This window comes from Geotrypetes seraphini, chromosome 1 (genome assembly GCF_902459505.1).
Source record: "Geotrypetes seraphini chromosome 1, aGeoSer1.1, whole genome shotgun sequence".
Lineage (NCBI taxonomy): Eukaryota > Metazoa > Chordata > Amphibia > Gymnophiona > Dermophiidae > Geotrypetes > Geotrypetes seraphini.
In genome coordinates this window covers 268,993,692-269,015,141 of record NC_047084.1, presented here as the reverse complement: position 1 = coordinate 269,015,141, position 21,450 = coordinate 268,993,692, and the positions used below count along the sequence as shown (strand labels likewise).

Sequence of the window (21,450 nt, the reverse complement as noted above, 5' to 3'; positions counted from 1 at the left end):
AATACAAAACTTCATAACAATTACAAAAAAACATGCTTATAAAGTACAAATGTACATATTAGAAACTACAAAGCTTGCATTAAACTTAATAACTTTACCCACAGTCGATAATTAACCCATAATATTGCTGAAACAGAATTGTCTTAATTTGCAAAAAGCTTGTTAAGAAAGATCACTATGAAAATTGAAGTTTGCTGAACCTGTTTCCAATGCCTTTATGGTTTCATCTATGGCTCTGCTCAGAGAAATTCTGTTACTCTATAAAGGCTAATTAGCTAAGGGCTGTTGATCCAGTTTCCTGTTCAAGTGCTATTTGATCTAGTTTATAGTGCCCAAGAAGGGTGCTTCCTTTTACCCAATTTTGGATCTCAAGGAGGTTGGTACCTCCTAGTCATCTGGTTCTCGATGGAGACCTTTCCAGTGGGTGATAGCCTCGATTCAGCTAGGAGAGTTTCTGAAAGGGTATCAGATTTGGTATAATTTACCAACTAGCTGAGCAAAAAGTTGGATCACTGCCTGTGTGCCTTCTGAAGAGCAATGCGGAGACGAGCCTCTGCCAGGTCCAGCAGAGTCAGAATTTCTACCTATTAAAGGGGATTCTTCTGGGCTGTCCCAAGTAGTTGATGGTGATTACCACCAATGTAAACCTTCAAGGCTGTGGAGTCCATTGCCTGTGGAAGCTTGAATAAGACTGCTGGTCTCAATTGTAAAACATATTGGTCTCTCATATACTTATAAATGAGGGCCATTTGCTTATATATGGAAGGGAGAGGCACAGTAACAGAGAATATGGAAGAGACTGAGAAGGCAGGCTGTGGATGGAAGGAAATGAATGAGAAGATGAAGAAAGCAGAAACCAACAACAAATTTTTTTCTACCTTTGTCTGGCATCCATCTTCTTCCCTCTGCTTCCCCCGTAGTCTGGAATCTCTCTTCCCCATTTCCCTTCAGCATCTGTTCCTCTCCACCTCACCTTCCCCAGTTCTCTTCAGCATCTGTTCCTCTCTACCCCACCTTTTCTCCCTTTCTCCCTCCCTGCCCCTTACCTTCGTGGCAGGCAATTTCTAAATGTGCTTCCTACCAGTAGCTGGAGCGTTGAAATCACGTGTGGCTGCAGGAAAGGTCGTCTCTGATGCAACTCTTCCGAGCCTTATTTTGAGAGACAAAAAGATGGTAAAAATTTTTTAGATTCAATTATTGGACCTAAAATTCCTGAACATTTAAAAAGGAGTTTAGATGAACCTATATCATTAAAAGAATTAGAAACAGCATTGAGATCTCTTAGAGTTGGATCCGCTCCAGGTGGTGATGGATATACAGTAGAATTTTACAAAACATTTCAAAATGTCCTTACCCCATATTTACTAAAATTATATCAGACACAACTTATAAAAGGTGATATTAAAGGTACTATGGCTGAATCAATAATAATTGTTTTGCCTAAGCCAAATAAAGATCCTACTTTGGTTTCAAACTACAGACCTATATCTTTGATAAATGTGGATAATAAACTTTTGGCGAAAATTTTGGCTCTAAGATTAGCCAAAGCTCTCCCATATATTATAGACATGCATCAAACGGGTTTCGTTGCTAAAAGACATTCCTCTAATAACTCTAGATTATTATTTCATATGTTAAATTTATCAAAAAAAATGGATGAACCAACTTTTACAGTCTCATTGGATGCAGAAAAAGCGTTTGATAGGGTAGAATGGAATTTTATGTATCAGGCTTTAGAATGGTTTGGTATAGGTTCTGGATTTATACAAATGGTAAAAACTTTGTATAGCTTCCCGATTGCAAGATTAAATATTAATAATATGATATCTGATGGTTTTCAATTGCAGAGGGGAGTTAGACAGGGTTGTCCTTTATCTCCTTTGTTATTTGACATTGTATTAGAACCCTTATTGTTAGCAATACAGCAAAAGGAGGAGATACAGGGTATTCCATATTCAGATATGGAGTATAAAATTTCGGCTTATGCTGATGATATTTTGCTTTATTTGAGAAATCCAGAGTCTACCTTATCTTCTTTATTGGAATTAATTGATAAATTTGGTAAATTTTCAGGTTATAAAATTAATTGGAATAAATCTGAAATTATACCTTTAAATATTCATTGTGTAAAAGGACTATTTGACACTTTTCCATTCATATGGAAAGAAGAAGGATTTAAATATCTTGGCATTCAAGTTAAAAATACAATTGAAGATACTGTAAAAGAGAATGAAAAATTTGTATTAAAAAAAGTTACGGAGTTATGCGAGCAATGGAACCCATTACATATTTCTTGGTGGGGAAGAGTTCAAACTATTAAAATGATGATATTACCTGTAGTTTGTTACCAAATGAGTATGATACCTATTTATTTTCAGGGGTCCTTTTATAAAAAACTTAATAGCATTTTAACAAAATTTCTTTGGCTTGGTAAAACACCTAGAATAGCTTTAGTAACCTTGCAAAAATCAATTAAGGAGGGAGGGGTAAATTTTCCAAATTTCTATAGGTACCATCAAGCCTATATTTTACGTCAGGGTATGTATTGGAGCCTCCCAGAACTTATAGATAATGCACCAGATTGGTTGTATTTGGAATGGCGCCTTATGTTTCCTCTAAATTTAGTTCACCTTCCAAGTATTAACATGCCTAGAAGATATAGAGAAAATAAAATTTTAATGGATACTTGGAAAACATTGAGATTTATAAGTAAATTAACACCTATCCCAATAAATAAATCAACTAATCAATCTTTATGGATAAACTCCAAGATCAAAATTGGCGGAGCTCAAATCCTTTGGAAGAACTGGATTATTGCAGGCATTAGATCTCTAGATGATGTTATTTCAGAAGGCAAACTGCTGGAATTTTCACAATTGCAACATAGATTTGGTCTTAATAAAACACAAGGTTTTAAATGGTTGCAATTGAAGCAGGCCATTCAGGTTGGGTTCCCTGAATGGAAAACATTGAATAATCAATATAGTTTAAAGTTCTTATGTTTTCAAGCAGACTTCCTAGGACATCAAGCCGCATTGTGGTATAAATTAATATCTGGATATTTGAATAAAAAACCAAAAAATGGTCTAAGAGACATTTGGAGCATTGAGATTAAGCATCAAATTAATGCATCTCAATGGCCACTAATTTGGTCTTGGAGAATGAGATGTACAGTGTCAGCATCTATGAGACAAACTTGGTTCTTTTTATTACATAGAGCTTTTTGGACCCCTACACGTTTGCAAAAATTAGACAGTTCTAAGACAAATAAATGCTGGCACTGTAATCTGGAACCAGGGACGTTAGACCACTTACTGTATCATTGTCCCTATATTAAAAGTTTTTGGAATTCAATTTGGCCACAAATTAATAAATTGATGGAAAATCATATATCAATATCATATGATACAATATTATTTGGAATGATGATGAGAAAAAAAAGTCAAATTTCACCAGAAAATAATAAGCTTTTATTAATTATGACAGGGGTTGCCATTCAACATATAACCAATAATTGGAAGAATTATAACAATCTAAATTATACATTTTGGTGGAATACAATATGTCATATATTTAAAATGGAAAGAACAATAGCAATACAAAGAGGGACATATAAAAAATTTATAAAAATATGGGGGCCATTGACAAAATATTGTAATGAATAAATAGCAGAATTTTTCTTCTTCTTTTCTTCTTTTAAATATGATTTTTGTGACACACATAAAGGGGGGGTACTGAAAATAACTTTATACATAATATGTTATAATATATTATACAATATATAATGTATGAATATAAGTAATAGAAGGGTAGGGGGAGGGAAAGGGAGAAAAATATACTTAGAATATAATGTATTAGATATAAAAGTGATATTGTATATTTATCAATTGTATTTTATTATATTGTACACTTTATGTAAAATTTGAAAATAAAAAATAATATGGGAAAAAAAAAAATTTAGCATAAAAAGCACAAAGGGTCTCAATAAACTGGGATTTGTCTCCATTGACCCATCACATGCGTTTCAGCTTACGCCATGTGCATTAGGGGTCTACAAAGAAATATTTTATATCACTTGTACATAATTTAATTAAAAAACAAAGATACCATAACTCGCAAATATAAATAAAGAAGTGTGCAATCCATATTTCCAAGAAACGTCTTTCATCCTTGACAATACTAGAATTTGTTCAGCCAGAGTTCTGTTCTTGTGCCATTTGTATTCCGTTACAGTTCAAAAAAAAAAAAAAATTAAAATTAAAGATTCCAAAAAAAAAAAAAAAAAAAAAGGTAAGGGGCAGGGAGGGAGATGCTCAGGTGGCGATTAGGCGGCAGCGAGCCATAAGGAGGGAAGGATGGAAATGCTTTGGTGGCAGCAGCAGCGATCGGATGGTGGCTATCAGTAAGGAGGGAGGGAGCACGATGGGTGACCGTACGTGTTCCCTCCCTTAACTGCGGAGGCAAGGCCATTCACCCCTCCACAGGGCAGTGAATGGCCTACCGCAGTGAACACTGTTCTCCCCCCCCCCCCCCCCCCCACACACACAAACATACTGTTTCAGCAGGTTACTCATGGCTTACCAGCCACCGTGTCCTAGCTTATATCAACAAGTGGGAACTCGCAGTACAATGGTAACACTGTGGGCTGGCTTTCCACATGGATGGCTCACCACTCATTGGCCATTTTTTTGCAATACAGATTGTAGGGTCATAAATCACTAAGATGCTTTTCTGAGTTACATAAAGCCGCTGTATTAAATTGCACATCCCTATAAGGTTAGGAGCTACCCAACTGTAGTCTTCAAATGTTGAAGTCTAGCACAGCTATTCTATAAAAGTTGCTGGTGAATCCTGAGCTAAGCAAGGTATGCTTTAGCCTGAGAAAGTCAGGGTATATTTTGCAAAGTAGTTTCAGTTTAATTGGGTGAAATGGATACTGGGCATGACTCATGTCATTATAGTGCTGTTCTTGTAGTTTGCAGAGAAGCTTTTGGACTAGTTATTCTACTGGTGAAATGCTGCCAGCCTTCAGTGACGTTGCCAATTTTCAGCATCCGAGCTTGATGTAAACCTGGTCCTACCATTATTATAGTACAATTGTTATCCTTACTTTTTAGGAACAAGAACCAAATCCATTAGACTGTTCATCCAGCAAAGGCAACCTGACTTCAGTCAGTGATAGAAAAGCTTTTGAGGGTGCATTGAATGAAGATAGAGCTTCAGTGAAACCAGGTTCAGATGCTGATGCATCAGTCTTTGAAATGGACTTCAAGCCTGCTACAGAATGTAAGGCTAGATCTGTTTAAGCTGTACAGCTATTTGGTGCGAGATGCTTGTAACCTTTGCTATCTACATGTTTAATTGTCCCGAAATACAGCTTGTCGACCACAGTAACTGTTTAGATATTGGAATTGGTTTAATTTATTATCTCTTACTAAAAATGTGTTTTTTTTAAGTCATGTCAAATGGAAATTGTAGCTTGATTTTAAAATGTGTTGAAACAATTGACTAATTCTGATGGAACAAAAGTTTGCTTTTTTTTTTTTCTTTCCAGTTGAAGGACTGTGCCAACCAATAGAGATAGACTACCTGGAACAATTTGGATCTTCTTCAGTAAGCATTTTCGGTGTATATAACTGTCTAAAATAAGATTAAATTGCCAATTTTATTTTAAAACTGTGACTTTGTTTATTTTTCTAGTTTAAAGAGTCTGCTTTAAGAAAACAGTCTCTCTATTTGAAATTTGATCCTTTGCTGAGAGAGAGCCCTAGAAAAACACACGCTAGTGTACAGGAAACAAAAAATTGTCTGACTAATGTATCTTTCAACAGTTGGTATGTATGAGATTTTTGTTTAGCACGAATACAGAGAAAATGTAATCCTGTAAAAAGCTTTATAGTAGTTGTGAATGAACTAACTTTTAATTTTCAAGCGCAATAAGTGTCTCATTCGGAATGGTAGGGTATTCTTCCCATTCTTGCGAGCCATGCAGAAAGAATCCTCTTTAGCTTTTTAACACAAACTCCTTCACTAGAGGGCTCTGCTGCCCCTTTCAGATTTTCCTTGTGCACATGAGCCAGAAGGAGTCTTTCTGAACTGCTCTGTATATTTATTTATTTTTATTTTTTTTGTGGCTTTCGTTGCTCAGAGCTCCCCAGATCCTGGTTCAAGCTCTGCCCCTGTGGAGGAGAAAGCAGACTGAGGTCTGTAGCCGACAGGCCAATCCCTCTATGGTAGCTGTTAGCCAGCCAGAAGAAACTTTTGTGGAGCTTAGGGCTCAGTACTCTAGAAGCTTTGCTCATTATTTTTGGTTTATTTCTCAGGGTCTCGGGGGTTTGAGTGCAGGCTGTCGGGCATCCATTGTGGGGTTCAACAGGGCTCTACAGGGTGCCAGCTGCATTTTATTTCCCCCTTTTGTGTGTGCAGGTCTGCTGGGGTTTGAGGATCAGTCAAACTTCAGTCCAACTGGCAGCCTCAAGATTTCAGTGTTGAAAGAACAGTCACTTTAAGGCAGTGACTTCTTCTCCCAGATCCTTTAAAATTCTCCCAGATACTTTAAGAGCCTAGGCAGGTTGCGGCACATTCATAGCATAGATCACAGTGAATAAGGATGTTAGTCTATGAGGAAGTAGGGTTGGAGGGATCTTTAAAAGGTAGTTTTAAAGGTTTCTGCCCCTTCCTTTTGGGTTCCCCTCATCAAATCCCTTTTTCTGAGGGGGTTTTTTTGTTTGTTTTTAGTTTGGCCCCAAAATGATGCCACAGTGGCCATCTTGGATTTCCCTATTTTATTTATTTGTTTTTTTAAAGTTCTTCAGATCACCTTGTCTCAAAATTGGTAGAGATGGTGTCCTCAGGCTCCTTCAGCCTAAATTCATGCCAAGTTTGTGCTGTATGAGCACCCAAAGTGTGCCCTTGTGCCTTATTCCCTGCAGCATCTGAAGGGGAATGCTGAAGTATCCGGCATAGCCTTTGGTCTCTAGGGCTAAGGAACCGTCGGGGGGGGGGGGGGGGGCTTTCTGCTGGGAGAAATCTCTTCCAAAGCCATGGAATGGCAGTCTGTCTAAGCCAGGGGTCCCCAAAGTCTCTCCTTGAGGGCCGAATCCAGTCGGTTTTCAAGATTTCCCCAATGAATATGCATTGAAAGCAGTGCATGCACATAGATCTCATGCATATTCATTGGGGAAATTCTGAAAACCCAACGGGATTCGGCCCTCAAGGAGGGACTTTGGGGACCCCAGGTCTAAGCGTAGGAGCATCGAGGCCATGGAGCCCAAGAGATGCAAGCTGGAGTCGTGTAATGGGGACTCCATGCTGCCTTAAAGTATTTTCTCCTGATGTGAGGAGCTTATTTGGATGGATGACATCCCCAGGGGAGGTCTGGAAGCACACCAGGAGGTGTGCGAGGAAGCTTGGGCTTCCAGGGCACATCTAGCTCATTATCAGAGGCTGGCAAAGATCCGGTGAACCTTTCAGACAAAGACTTGGAGGATGAAGGGTCTATCTTTATGCCTTTACTGTCGCAGAGCAAACCCTCCCTGCTGGGAGATGCAGGTTCACAGGCAGGTACTGGTACACAAGATACAGTGGTGGCCCTCGACCAGTGGGTTGACCCCACGGTTTGCCAATAATTCAAATCCGCAGTTTTGTTAGAGCTTATTGCTAACTTCCTGCGGGGATCTACTCCGTGTTCTATATTGAGTGGAGTGAGAACCCAGTCCTCTTCCCTGGCATCCTGATTTAAGTGTATGTCATGGAGCATAGGGATGCTTATCCCAGGACAAGCAGGCAGCATATTCTTGACTGATGGGTGACGGCACCGACGGAGCCCCGGTAAGGACAATTTTAGAGTGATTCTGAAGGCTCATTAAAGGTAGCTAAGACAATGGCTCAGCTGTATCTGATGGCACAGGAGTATTAGCAGATGTTCGCTCAGCCTTAGATTCCTTAGTAGCACAGGTGACCAAATGCATATGTCTGCCAAGTGAGGGAGGCATGGTATTAAAGGATATGCAGGATCGCTGAGTGAATGTGATCCTGACAGTTTGAAGGGCTGGCCTTGGAAATCAAAGCAGCTGTAGCAGCCTCTTTTGTAACACACACCTGTCATACCAGGTTGCATAGGCTTGTGCTGGCGGAGGGCGAGCCTTTGCTACAGGTCCTGTTAACAGAAGTGGATTACATGGGGGCGTGGCTTGGAAGCGCAGCTGAATGGTCGGGTGAAAGAGCAGCTCCACAGTAATAGGCTTAATAAAAGAGTAAATAAGCTACAAAAGTTAGTTCTACCAGTTATATTTACGATTTCTGAGCTTAATATGGCATCGAGTAAACAGCAGAAAGGAGACATGCCTGGTACAAGTTCAGGTAATGCTAAAAGATCTAAGCCAGAGCCGGCAACTCTCACGAAAGTGCTGCTGCCAAAAGAAGACAGCAGTGATATTTTATCAGAGCTCAGACAAATCAAAGATATTGTCTCTAACAACTCACAAAAACTTCAAGAGGTTAAAGATGAGGTAGAAAACCTCATGAAAAGGGTTGAACTTATTGATCTCAAATTGGATCAACTGGAGAAAAGAACGGAGGCAAATGAGAAAGAGATACAGCAATACAAAGTGGACAGGAAAATAATAGATACTCTGACGAGAGACCTGGAAGACTGTATTAATAGAGGGAAAAGAAATAACTTGAGAATAATCGGGATACCAGAGGGAGTGGAAAAAAATGACCCAATTTTCTTCCTAGAAAGCTTTCTTCCAAAGATCCTGCCACTTACAACGAGATTTCCACTTGAATTTGAAAGGGCTCACAGGATCCCTGCATAGAGAACAAGTCAACAACAGGGGCCACGTCCTTTAATTTTTAAACTTTTGAGACATCAACAAGTGTTAGAAATTATCCGACTAGCAAAAGAAAATACAAATCTAAAGTGCCAGGATTCAAAAATACATATTGTGCCTGACTTTGCTAAGACTACTGCATATAAAAGGAAAAAACTGTTGGAGATGCGCCCAAAACTAAGATCTCTCAGTGCTAGATATGGACTGATGTACCCTGCTATAATGAGGGTAACATATGCCAATAAAACTTTAAACTTTGAAGATCCTGTAAAATTACAGGAATTTCTGGAGAATTGTGAACAACCGATTTCTTTATAGAGGTTATAATATCAAACATCTATTTTTATTATTATGGAGGTTCTGGAAGAAGAGTTGATTAATGATTATTCTCATTGCTTTTGGCTCGTCTTATTTCTCTATATGTAATATCATTTGACAAATGGAATCATTTTTGAATCAACTGTTTAAATCAGGGGTGTCCAACCTGCGGCCCGAAGGCCGCATGTGGCCCAATGAAGTATTTTGTGTGGCCTCGGTCGAGGGCGATGCAGTGTTTTCCTCTGCTGCCCCCGGGTGTTTATTGTCTTGCCCGGCTCCCTCTGTCTTGCTGCAGCATTTGCGCGTTTGTGCGGCCTCAGAAACATTTTTTATCCCAGGACAAGCAGGCAGCATATTCTTTACGCATGGGTGACGTCACCGACGGAGCCCACGGTACGGATCTTTTTACTAGAAAGTTCTAGTTGGCCGCACCGCGCGTGCGCCTTCCCGCCCGACGGAGGAGTGCGTGGTCCCCAGTTTTTCCGTTTCCGCGGAGCGAAGAAGACGTGTGTTTTTCAACGTCGTTGAAATACTCCTTTTGCCTTCCCGCTCGCGTTCTTTTTTCGATTTTTTTCACCTTCGGGTGCTTTTTTCTTTCTATTTAAAAAAAAAAAAAAAAAAAATTTCTTTCTTTTTGCTTTATTTTTCGTTCCTGCCCCGGCAGGGCCTGTTAGCACGATCCAGGCCTCGGGGTTTGATTTTGCGGAGGCCGTGTTCCCATTCATGCCCCCGCAGCCCGGTTTTAAGAAGTGCCAGCGGTGTGCACGCCCGATCTCCCTCACTGACCCACACAACTGGTGCTTACAGTGCTTGGGACCGGATCATCGGGCGGATTCCTGCACCCGCTGTGCCACTCTTAAAAAACGCACTTTGAAGAATCGTCAAATCCAACAAAATCTACTTTTCGGCACCGGCCCGATTATGGATTCGACCTCTTCATCTGCGGCACCGTCGAAATCGACACCGACCACTTCGACACCGCCTGAGTCGACATCGGCGCCCCCGGCGCCAGGTAAGCCGGCTAAGAAGCCTTCCACCCTTGAGCGCCCTCCCACTTCGGGGACGACACCAGTCCTTTCGGCTCCACGCCGAGCCAAAAAACGCTCCACTCCGATTTCGGTGAGTGCCTCGTCATCGGCCCCCTCATCGCCGGAGTGTAGAGCGGCACCCATGGAACCAAAGAAGAAAAAAGTGGTTCCGGTGCCTCCCCTGGATGACCGCATTGCGGCCATCCTCCAGGACAAGTTGCAGGAACAACTCCACAAGCAACTTAAGCAGCTCTTACCCTCTATCTTGGCACCGCTGCTCTCGGTACCAGACCGGCCCGAGCCCCATACCGTCCAACCGGTATCCACTCCCTCGGTACCTATGGACTCCTCCATGCCCATTCTCTCGGCACCGCATCTCCATTCCCATGCCGAGGCTATAGCCTTGACGACGACCGATCCTCCTCGGGACCGGGCAGGGCACCGGTCTCCCCACGACTCTGACCGGCACCGTACTTCTCGGGACCGAGACAGACACAGGTCTACATCACCCGGTAACGTCTCGGTACGCTCAGGCAAGTCTTTGTCTAAAACTCACCATGCCGAGCCTTCCACTCCAGTCTCTCGACACGCACATACCGATGTCAGAGACCCGGACCTATGGGAACAATCCCCTACCGGTACCGAGGAGGATGCATCGTCGTCGGATGAAGAGCCTTCGGCACCCGATACCGCATCTAAACCTGAACAATCTTCCTTCTCAAAATTCCTCAGGGAGTTGTCGGGTGCTTTGTCTTTGCCTCTGGAATCTGACTCTAAGAAGTCACAAGCTTTCCTGGAGGCATTAGATTTCGATCAACCTCCCAAAGAGTTCCTAAAGTTGCCCGTGCATGATATCTTACGGGAAACTTTTTATAAAAATTGGGAGAACCCGCTGACTGTTCCTGGGGCCCCCCGTAAATTGGACAGCCTCTATAGGGTTATACCAATCCCAGGATTTGATAAACCCCAACTCCCTCATGAATCTCTCCTGGTGGAGTCCACTTTAAAAAAGACTCAGGGCTCCAGTGTCTATGCCTCCACCCCTCCTGGCAGAGAGGGCAAAACTATGGACAAGTTTGGCAAGCGGCTCTATCAGAATGCCATGCTTGCCAACAGGGCAAACAACTACTCGTTCCATTTTTCATTCTACCTCAAACATCTGGTAATGCAACTCTCCGCCATGCAAAAGTACATGCCAGAGCATAAGGTTCCACTTTTCCAACAGCACGTCTCTAGCCTGCTTCAACTAAGAAAATTTATGGTGCGCTCTATCTATGACTCTTTTGAGCTCACCTCCCGTGCATCTGCCATCGCCGTGGCCATGCGCCGCCTGGCCTGGCTCAGGGTCTCTGATCTGGACGTCAACCATCAAGACCGATTAGCCAACGCCCCATGTCTTGGTGATGAATTATTCGGAGAGTCCCTGGATACCACCACGCAAAAACTCTCTGCCCATGAGACCAGATGGGACACTCTCATAAAACCTAAGAAAAAGGCTCCACCTGCTCGTCCTTACAGGCCACAAACCTCATATCAACGCAGGTTCTCCGCTAGGCCGCTCAATCCACCTCCACAGCAACCTAGGCGGGCCCGCCAACACCAGCACACCCAGGCTCGTGCCCAGTCTAATCAACCGGCCAAGGCTCTTCCTCCTGCCAAACCATCTCAGCCCTTTTGACTCCTCTCTCCAGGGCTTAGCCAGTCTTCCACCCTCATTGCCTCTTCCTCAGCCAATCGGAGGCAGGCTCCACATCTTCATCAGCCGTTGGGAGGTCATCACATCGGACCAGTGGGTCCTAAACATCATCCGCCACGGCTACTCTCTCAACTTCCAGACTCTTCCACCAGACAATCCTCCCGTAGAGTCTGCTTCTCTTTCAACTCAAACCCCCCTCCTCCTGAGGGAGGTCCAATCCCTCCTTCTACTCAATGCCATCGAAGAAGTACCTCTGGAACAAAGGGGCCGGGGATTCTACTCCCGTTACTTTCTAGTTCCAAAAAAGACAGGAGACCTACGTCCCATTCTCGACCTCCGGGACCTCAACAAGTGTCTCGTCAAGGAGAAGTTCAGAATGCTCTCCCTTGCCACGCTGTACCCTCATCTCTCTCGGAACGACTGGCTATGTTCCCTGGACCTCAAGGAGGCCTACACTCACATCCCAATCAATCCATCCTCACGTCGCTACCTACGATTCCAGGTGCACCATCGCCATTATCAGTACAAGGTGCTACCTTTTGGCCTGGCATCATCACCCAGAGTGTTCACCAAATGCCTCATTGTGGCGGCGGCCTTCCTCAGGTCTCACAACCTCCAGGTGTTTCCCTACTTAGACGATTGGTTAGTGAAAGCACCTACGTCTCCACTTGTGCTACAAGCCACTCATCATACCATCTCTCTCCTCCATCTTCTGGGGTTCGAGATCAACTACCCCAAGTCGCATCTGTTTCCAACTCAGCGACTTCAGTTCATCGGAGCGGTTCTCGACACCACACTAATGAGGGCGTTTCTCCCCTCCGATCGTCAGCGAACTCTGCTCCGCCTGTGTCGTCAGGTGCTCCTTCATCACTCCATTTCTGCCAGACAAATGATGGTCCTCCTGGGCCACATGGCCTCGACGGTACATGTGCTTCCCCTGGCACGACTCCACCTCAGAACACCTCAATGGACTCTGGCCAACCAGTGGTCACAGACCTCGAATCTTCTTTCTCATCCCATCTCTGTGACATCGTCTCTTCAGCGATCTCTACAATGGTGGTTGGACTCCTCAAATCTTTCCAGGGGCCTTCTTTTTCATCTGCCCCCGCATTCCATGATCATCACCACGGATGCCTCCCCTTATGCATGGGGAGCTCACCTGGGAGACCTATGCACCCAGGGTCTTTGGACCCCGCAGGAGCGTCTCCATCACATCAATTTCCTGGAACTACGAGCCATGTTCTATGCTCTCAAGTCCTTCCAGCACCTTCTTTGCCCTCAGGTTCTGCTTCTGTGCACGGACAACCAAGTTGCCATGTACTACATCAACAAACAGGGCGGCACCGGATCTCGCCTCCTTTGTCAGGAGGCTCTTCGCATTTGGACCTGGGCCACGGCCCACAGTCTCTTCCTCAAGGCTGTCTACATCCAGGGCGAACAGAACTCCCTGGCCGACAATCTCAGCCGCATCCTTCAACCTCACGAGTGGACTTTGGATCCTCCCACGCTCCACTCCATCTTTGCTCGCTGGGGCACTCCGCAGATGGACCTTTTCGCAGCTCCTCACAACCATCAGCTACCCCAGTTCTGCTCCAGACTCTTCTCTCCTCATCGTCTGGCCCCGGATGCATTCCTTCTCGACTGGACGGATCGGTTCCTCTATGCCTTTCCTCCTCTACCTCTGATGTTGCGGACTTTATCCAAACTCCGCAGGGACGGAGCCACCATGATCCTCATAGCTCCCCGGTGGCCTCGTCAACACTGGTTCTCCCTTCTACTTCAACTCAGCTCCAGGGAGCCCATTCCTCTACCTGTGTTTCCTACTCTACTTACACAGCAACATCAGTCTCTACTACATCCCAATCTGTCTTCCCTCCACCTGACAGCTTGGTTTCTCTCGGGCTGACCTCTTCAGGAAATCTGTCTCAGCCTGTCCGTCTCATTTTGGACGCCTCCAGGAAACCGGCCACCCTCCAATGTTACCATCAGAAGTGGACCAGGTTCTCCTCTTGGTGCCTCCGTCATCATCACAATCCCACCTCCTTAGCGGTGGAAACTGTTCTGGACTACTTACTCTCCCTGTCCAACGCAGGCCTCAAGTCTACCTCAATCAGAGTCCATCTCAGTGCCATCACGGCATTTCATGAGCCTGTCCTAGGAAAACCTCTCACGGCTCACCCTCTGGTTTCCCGATTCATGAGGGGCCTCTTCAACATCAAACCACCTCTGAAGCCTCCTCCGGTCGTCTGGGACCTGAATGTGGTTTTGTCTGCCCTCATGAAACCTCCCTTTGAGCCACTTGCCACAACTTCGCTCAAATTTCTGACATGGAAGGTTCTTTTCCTCATTGCCATCACCTCTGCCAGGAGGGTTAGTGAGCTTCATGCACTGGTTGCCGATCCACCGTTCACTATTTTTCACCATGACAAGGTGGTTCTGCGCACCCATCCAAAGTTCCTTCCAAAGGTGGTCTCAGCCTTTCACCTCAACCAGTCCATTGTTTTGCCTGTGTTCTTCCCGAAACCTCATTCACATCCCGGAGAACAGGCATTGCACAGTCTGGACTGCAAGCGTGCCCTGGCTTACTATCTCGATCGTACAAGGGCTCACCGCTTGTCCCCTCAGCTCTTCCTGACCTTCGACCCGAATCGTTTGGGTCGACCGGTCTCTAAACGGACGCTATCCAACTGGCTTGCAGCTTGCATCGCGTTCTGTTACGCTCGGGCCGGTCTGTCACTAGACGGTGCTGTCACGGCCCACAGGGTAAGAGCTATGGCCGCTTCTGTTGCTTTCCTCCGTTCCACACCCATTGAGGAAATCTGCAAGGCGGCCACTTGGTCCTCAGTTCACACATTCACTACTCACTACTGTCTGGATGCTTTCTCCAGACGGGATGGGCACTTCGGCCAATCTGTACTTCAGAATTTATTTTCCTAATGGCCAACCATCCCTCCTCCCTCTTTGTTAGCTTGGAGGTCACCCATGCGTAAAGAATATGCTGCCTGCTTGTCCTGGGATAAAGCACAGTTACTTACCGTAACAGGTGTTATCCAGGGACAGCAGGCAGATATTCTTACGTCCCACCCTCCTCCCCGGGTTGGCTTCTTAGCTGGCTTATACTAACTGGGGACCACGCACTCCTCCGTCGGGCGGGAAGGCACTCGCGCACGCGCGGTGCGGCCAACTAGAACTTTCTAGTAAAAAGGTCCGTACCGTGGGCTCCGTCGGTGACGTCACCCATGCGTAAAGAATATCTGCCTGCTGTCCCTGGATAACACCTGTTACGGTAAGTAACTGTGCTTTTCGGCCAATGTGGCCCAGGGAAGCCAAAAGGTTGGACACCCCTGGTTTAAACTGTTATTGAAGCAAGATAAAAGAAGATGAGATTCTCTTTAGAATGCCTCCACTAGAATGTTCAGGCTATATGCAAACATGGAATATAGGAAGGAAGATGGATTCATCATTCTATTTCTGAATAAGAAACACAGTAAAGAATTGGAGTAATGGATATGATGCTAATGCAAACAGTCATGATGTAAAAGGTCACTCGGGGACAGTAGGAAGCTGGGAGGGGGAGACTTATGTTAAGGACCCATGCGGTTTGTTCTGTGTCTCCATCACCTACCTAAGTGTGGCCTACACCGACTGTTATCCTGCAGCACATCCTCCTGCTTAAATACGCCGGCACTGTCTGGTGTCCATTCTATGCTGTTGTGTTTAACTTCATTGTCTTCATACTTCTGGCTTGTCACACATGGGCTGTTTTTTTTTTAATCCAGGCACAATCCCCCTTAAAGAGCCAGTTTGACCTACGACACATTCCGAAAATCAATCAAAACCATTCTGTTTGACAAATTCATCTCCTAAACAGAAGCCTCCAAATGATATATTCTCCCCCTCTCTACCTCAATGTAATTTCGCTGTTTATTTTTACTGTTACTTTTATCTAATTCTTATGTAACCCTCTTATTACATACTGTATCTCGCTAATTGTCCAGCCTTCTTTGAATGTGAACCTGCCTAGAAGGCTTTCGACGATATGGCGGTATAGAAGAATAAAGTTGTTGTTATTACTGACACTGACATCGATTTCTCAGACCTAAGAAGCGGTACGCAGTGCAAGAACGACCGGGGGTATGATTGGGCGGTCTGAAATCGCTGTGAAACCTACCGGTCTTCATGAGCTTAACACTATCGTTTCTGTCACTGTTGTGTACGTCGAATGGATCATCATAGCCACTGGATAAATAATTGTGCTGGAGAAATAAACCAAAAATATTTTGTAAAGTTCCTTTTCTATACAACAGTTAAGATCAAATGGAAGAAACAAGAACTACATATCCCAGGATGCAATGAGAATGAAAAACTAGGTCACTTGACAGCTCCAAAGGTTAGACAGCTAAACAGCCGGCGTTCATTTGCTCGAGTTAAAGGCTCAATGAGATTCTACAAGGCTTGACTGAATTTCCAGCAACTTTGAGAAATATAGAAAAATAAAATACCATTTTTCAAGAATGAATGAGTCTGGATTCAGATGAAATGAAAATTAGTTCAAAGACGTGTGAACTTAAGAATTCAAAATTATATCTGACTGGAAAATAAGAATAATTCAATGTGAATATTACTGGCAGATAGAAGTTAACAAACCTCTTATAGAAAGATTCAGTAAGACGTATCAACATCATCCGCGTTATCTGAATGACTTGGTAAAAGCTTATTATCCCAGAACAAGCAGGCAGGTATTCTCACTAATGGGTGACATGATCCAACGGACCCCCAATGTGGACGCGTCACAAGCAGTCTTGCTTGAAGAAACTCGAAGTTTCGAGTCGCATGCATGCGTGAGTGCCTTCCCGCCCAGCGCAGGGTGCGTCTCCTCAGTTCTTACTTTTCCGTGGAGCAGAGAAGTCCGTCTTTGACTCTCTACGTGAAGTTTTTTCACTTGTGCCTTCTAAAGTCCGCGATTTTGGGTTCATTTTCTCTTAATCGCTGATTTTCATCTGGGGTTCGAGATCAACTTTCCAAAATCACATCTGCAACCTTCCCAGACTCTTCCATTCATCGGAGCTGTTCTGGATACTATCCAACTCAGGGCGTTCCTTCCTCCACAGCGTCTGGAAGCTCTTCTTTGTCTTTGTCATTCAGTGTCCTCTCGCCCGTCCATCTCGGCGAGACACATGATGGTTCTTCTGGGCCACATGACCTCTACAGTATACATGACTCCTTTTGCCAGACTTCACCTCGGAATTCCTCCGTGGACCCTGGCATCTCAATGGACGCAGGTTTCCGACCCTCTGACTCGACACATCCAGGTCACTCCTGCTCTGACAGTCTCTTCGCTGGTGGATGCTCTCTTCCAATCTATCCAGAGGCTTACTGTTTCACACGCCCCCCTATCAGAAGGTTCTCGCGACCGACTCTTCGACTTACGCTTGGGGGCCCATCTGGATGGTCTCCACACTCAAGGCTATTGGACCAGTACAGACCGTCAGTGCCACATCAATCTCCTGGAACTCGGGGCGATTTTCAGTGCTCTCAATGCTTTTCAACATCTGCTTCACGACCGTGTAGTCCTCATTCGCACAGACAACCAAGTCGCCATGTATTATGTCAACAAGCATCACGATATCCTTATCTTCCAACTCTCCGAAATAGGCATAAGCTCCACAGTCCTAGATTGGTTCTCGAAATTCCTACGCTTCCGCTCCTACACTGTTAACTTAAATGGTACTTCATCCCCCCCCCTGGAAACCGAAATGCGGAGACCCGCAAGGCTCCCCCCTCTCTCCTATCCTTTTCAACATCTACATGTCCTCTCTGAAACTCCTTCATCTATCCCCCCTGGAAACTCTCTACACCTACGCCGATGACATCCTCATCCTCCTCGAGACCGACTCGAACCTCTCTAACCTCGCTGAGAACATATCCACTTGTATTACGAATCTCCAATCCTGGGCCCAATCTGTCCAAATGAAATTGAACGAGTCAAAAATAAAACTACTTTGGCTCGGCCCAACATTAGATCATTTACCCACCTCCATCCCATTATCTTCTGGACCCACTCTTCAGCTTGAGTTTTCAAGCAAAGTCCTAGGCATCATCATAGACTCCTCTCTCTCCTTCAACGATCACCTCAACTCTTTGATAAAAAAATGCTTCTTTTGCCTTCATATGTTGAGGAAGGTGAGATCCTGCTTTCATCATTCTCACTTTACCGTCCTCTTTAATCTACTATCCTCTCTAGACTGGATTACTGCAATTCCATCTATATAAGCCTTACTAAGAAAAACCTCCATAGACTTCAGCTAATTCAGAACGCCGCGGCTAAGCTTATTTTCGCAAAAAGCAAGTTCGATCAGGTCTCCCCACTCTTCTCCAAGCTTCACTGGCTCCCAGTATACTCCAGAGTCCTCTTTAAATGTGCCTGCTTGGCCTTCAAGATCCTACATGGCATCCTTCCTCCCTTTATCCCACTCTTTTGGAATTCCTCAAAACCACACTCCAACAGACCCTCCCAAAAACTGAAACTATCATTCCCCTCTATAAAAGGTATATCCCGCGCAGGAAAACTTGGAACATCTCTCCCCTTTAGAACCACAGAACTCTGGAACAACCTCTCATCCCCACTCAGAAACTCAAGCTCCTTCCAATCCTTCCGCAAACACTTGAAAACGTGGCTCTTTGCAAAAATCTAATCACCTCCCATTCTCCAGTATTCTGTCCCTCTCTTTCCTCTTAGTCCTTCTCCTTTATCCCTTATTGTAGTTCCTTTCCTCTTAACTCTGTAAACCGTGCCAAGCTCTGCACTTGCGGAGATGGCGCGGTATACAAACCTAAGGTTTAGTTTAGTTTAGAACGCGGTGCTTGGTGAGCGTGTTCTGCTGTCGGCCCTTCGGGGTTCCCGCCCGTGATGGGAACTGCTTTGGTACATCCCATTCGTAAAGATTAACCTCTACTGGTCTGGAGAGTGCTAAAGAAGGAGAAATTAGGTTCTTACCTGCTAATTTACTTTCTTTTAGCTTCTCCAGACCAGTAGAGGTCCCCACCCTGTCTGTTATTGGTGTGTTGGGGCTGTTGCGCAGGCAGTTTTGTGTTTTTGCTGCGGGTTCTAGTATTTTTCTAGGGCCGGGGAGAATTAAAGAACAGCAGCTGTGGCTCGGCTGGCTTAGCTGGCGAGCTGTGGGGACATTTTCCTTCTGGTATTTCTCCTCTGCATTTTCCAACAGCATTTGGGTATGTTGTTACTCCTGTTCAGAGTATTGTTTCTTTCTGTTTTCCAGTTCTTAGTTCTGCTTGGCTATTCAGCAAACTGATGTAAATAGAGAAGGGAATATATTATATACTATTCCACAGTTTTGTTTTCAGTCTCCACCTGCTGGTCATGATTGGATATATACCCATTCGTAAAGATTAACCTCTACTGGTCTAGAGAAGCTAAAAGAAAGTAAATTAGCAGGTAAGAACCTAATTTCTCCTTTTTTGTTACATTGAGCCTTTTGGTCCTCTTTTGTAAAGGAACAACTTAGATCGCTCTGAGTCTAATAGATGTTGGCATTGTCATCTCGAAGCTGGGACTTTAGATCATCTATTATTCTATTGTCCATTTATTTTGGCTTTTTGGAAATCAATATGGGGCCAAATAAATAGGTTATTAGAAAATCTGGTGGCTTTAACATATGATATTATTTTATTTGGCATGACAATGAGAGTGAAGAGTCAGATTTCTTCAAAAAACAATAAGCTTTTACTTATTATGAAAGGAGTTGCCATTCAACAGATTACATTTAATTGGAATAATGGGAGCAGATTAAATTACAGTTTTTGGTGGAATTCTTTGTCATCTATATAAAATGGAAAGAACATTAGCCACACAGAAAGGATATTTTAGTAAATTTCGAGATGTTTGGGGACCATTAACAGATTATTGTAATAATAATAATAACTTTATTCTTCTATACCGCCATAGTCGTGAGACTTCTAGGCGGTTCACAACGAAGAGAGCTGGACAATCAGCGAAGTTACAATGTGTTAAAATCCGGGATACAGTATATAGAAACTTACAAAAGCATATAAAATCTTACAAAAAAGTCTGGGATATAGCGTGTAGGGTTTGACAAAGAGCCTAAAGAGTTCTTACACAAAGGCAGAGAGATACAACATATGGAATCTTTTTACAGGTAGTGATGATACAGCAAACAGAGTCTTAAAAAGGCAGCAGAATAAAATGTTAGACATTTCAGATTTGAAAGCAGGAGTGGGCATATGTAGTGTTGGGTGAAGATACTTTTTTTTAGGTGACAATTCTGTTGAATAAGGCAGTTTTTATGGGTTTTCTAAAGGCCTTATATGTCAGTTTTGCTCCATTTATGTAGTTGTCTAACCAGTGTTGTTGTTTGTTAGCTTGGTACATAAAGGTTCTATCCAGGAAGGTTTTGTATTTGCAGCCGGAAATGCTCGGTTATGCAAATAGGTTGCTGTTTCTGGTTTGTTTCGTAGGATTCTTTGGAGTGAAGTGAGGAAGCAGGTATGTAGGAGCTAGTCCCCAAACCAGCTTGAAACATATGCAAGAGAACTTGAATATTATTCATGCCTCCATTGGCAGCCAGTGAAGTAGTTTGTAGTAGGGGCTAATATGGTCGCTCTTTTTCAATCCAAATATTGTAATGAGTAGTTAGCATTTTCCCTTAATTCAATTGAAATGATGGGTAGGGATGGGGGGTTTCTGACTCTTTATTAAATGTTTGGATTAATAGGAAAAATTATATTGTATAATATATGTGAATGCTTATGATATGGGAGGGATAGGAGGGAGGGGGTTAATTTCATTAATTTAAGTTGATTGTAATAGAATATCAAGTGATGATTTTAAGTTCAAATGTTATTTCTTGATACACTTGTTGTAAGATGAAAAAATGAATACAGATTTTTTTTTTTTTTTTTTAAAAGAAGATCCAGATCACTTTGTTTATTAAGGCATGGTCCTTGAGCATGCGGTGTTGGCGTGCAAAGGATACTCACCTATGATGGTCTCAGCTTACACTAAGGCATGGGAAACATTTCACCCCTGCTCAGATCTCAGTGATTGCTTTCCTTAATAAGGGTTTTGTAGTGGCATCTGAGTTTCTAGTGGTGGGAATTAGAGAATAACACGGTGGTTGTTACCCGCGAGTAGCCGCGGGTAACCCTCCGAAATGGGAAAGAAAAATAGTAGTCCCTACGGGGACAAGGCCATTCACCGCCCCGTGGAGCGGTGAATGGTCTTGTCTCCGCAGTGAGGCATCAAGGATCGCGCGGTCCAGCAGCCCCCACCCACCCAATTGCAGCGTTTAGCCAGCTCCCTCTCTCCACCTCACCTTATATGCCGAGTTTGCCGGCTTTCTTTTTCACGAGCCGCACGCGTTCAAAAAGACGTGCACGCGCGGCTGTGCGAGTTGATCAATCTTCTCTGACGCAACTGGAAACAGAAAGTTGCAGGAGAGGAGAAGATTGATCAACTCGCGCAGCCGCGCGTGTGCATCTATTTGAATGCGTGCGGCTCGGTAAAAAGAAAGCCGGCAAACTCGGCATATAAGGT

The 21,450-nt window shown here is 44.0% G+C and overlaps 1 protein-coding gene across 3 annotated transcripts in view; it reads left to right on the top strand.

Moving 5' to 3' along the window:
• Positions 1 to 21,450, top strand: part of TACC3 (transforming acidic coiled-coil containing protein 3) — a 195,617-nt gene that overhangs the window by 84,131 nt on the left and 90,036 nt on the right. For all 3 annotated transcript variants that reach the window (XM_033951090.1, XM_033951080.1, XM_033951099.1), the window contains exons 7-9: positions 5,118 to 5,286; positions 5,555 to 5,613; positions 5,701 to 5,834. In XM_033951090.1, coding sequence (XP_033806981.1) covers positions 5,118 to 5,286; positions 5,555 to 5,613; positions 5,701 to 5,834 — 362 coding nt within the window. The remainder of the gene's footprint in view (positions 1 to 5,117; positions 5,287 to 5,554; positions 5,614 to 5,700; positions 5,835 to 21,450) is intronic.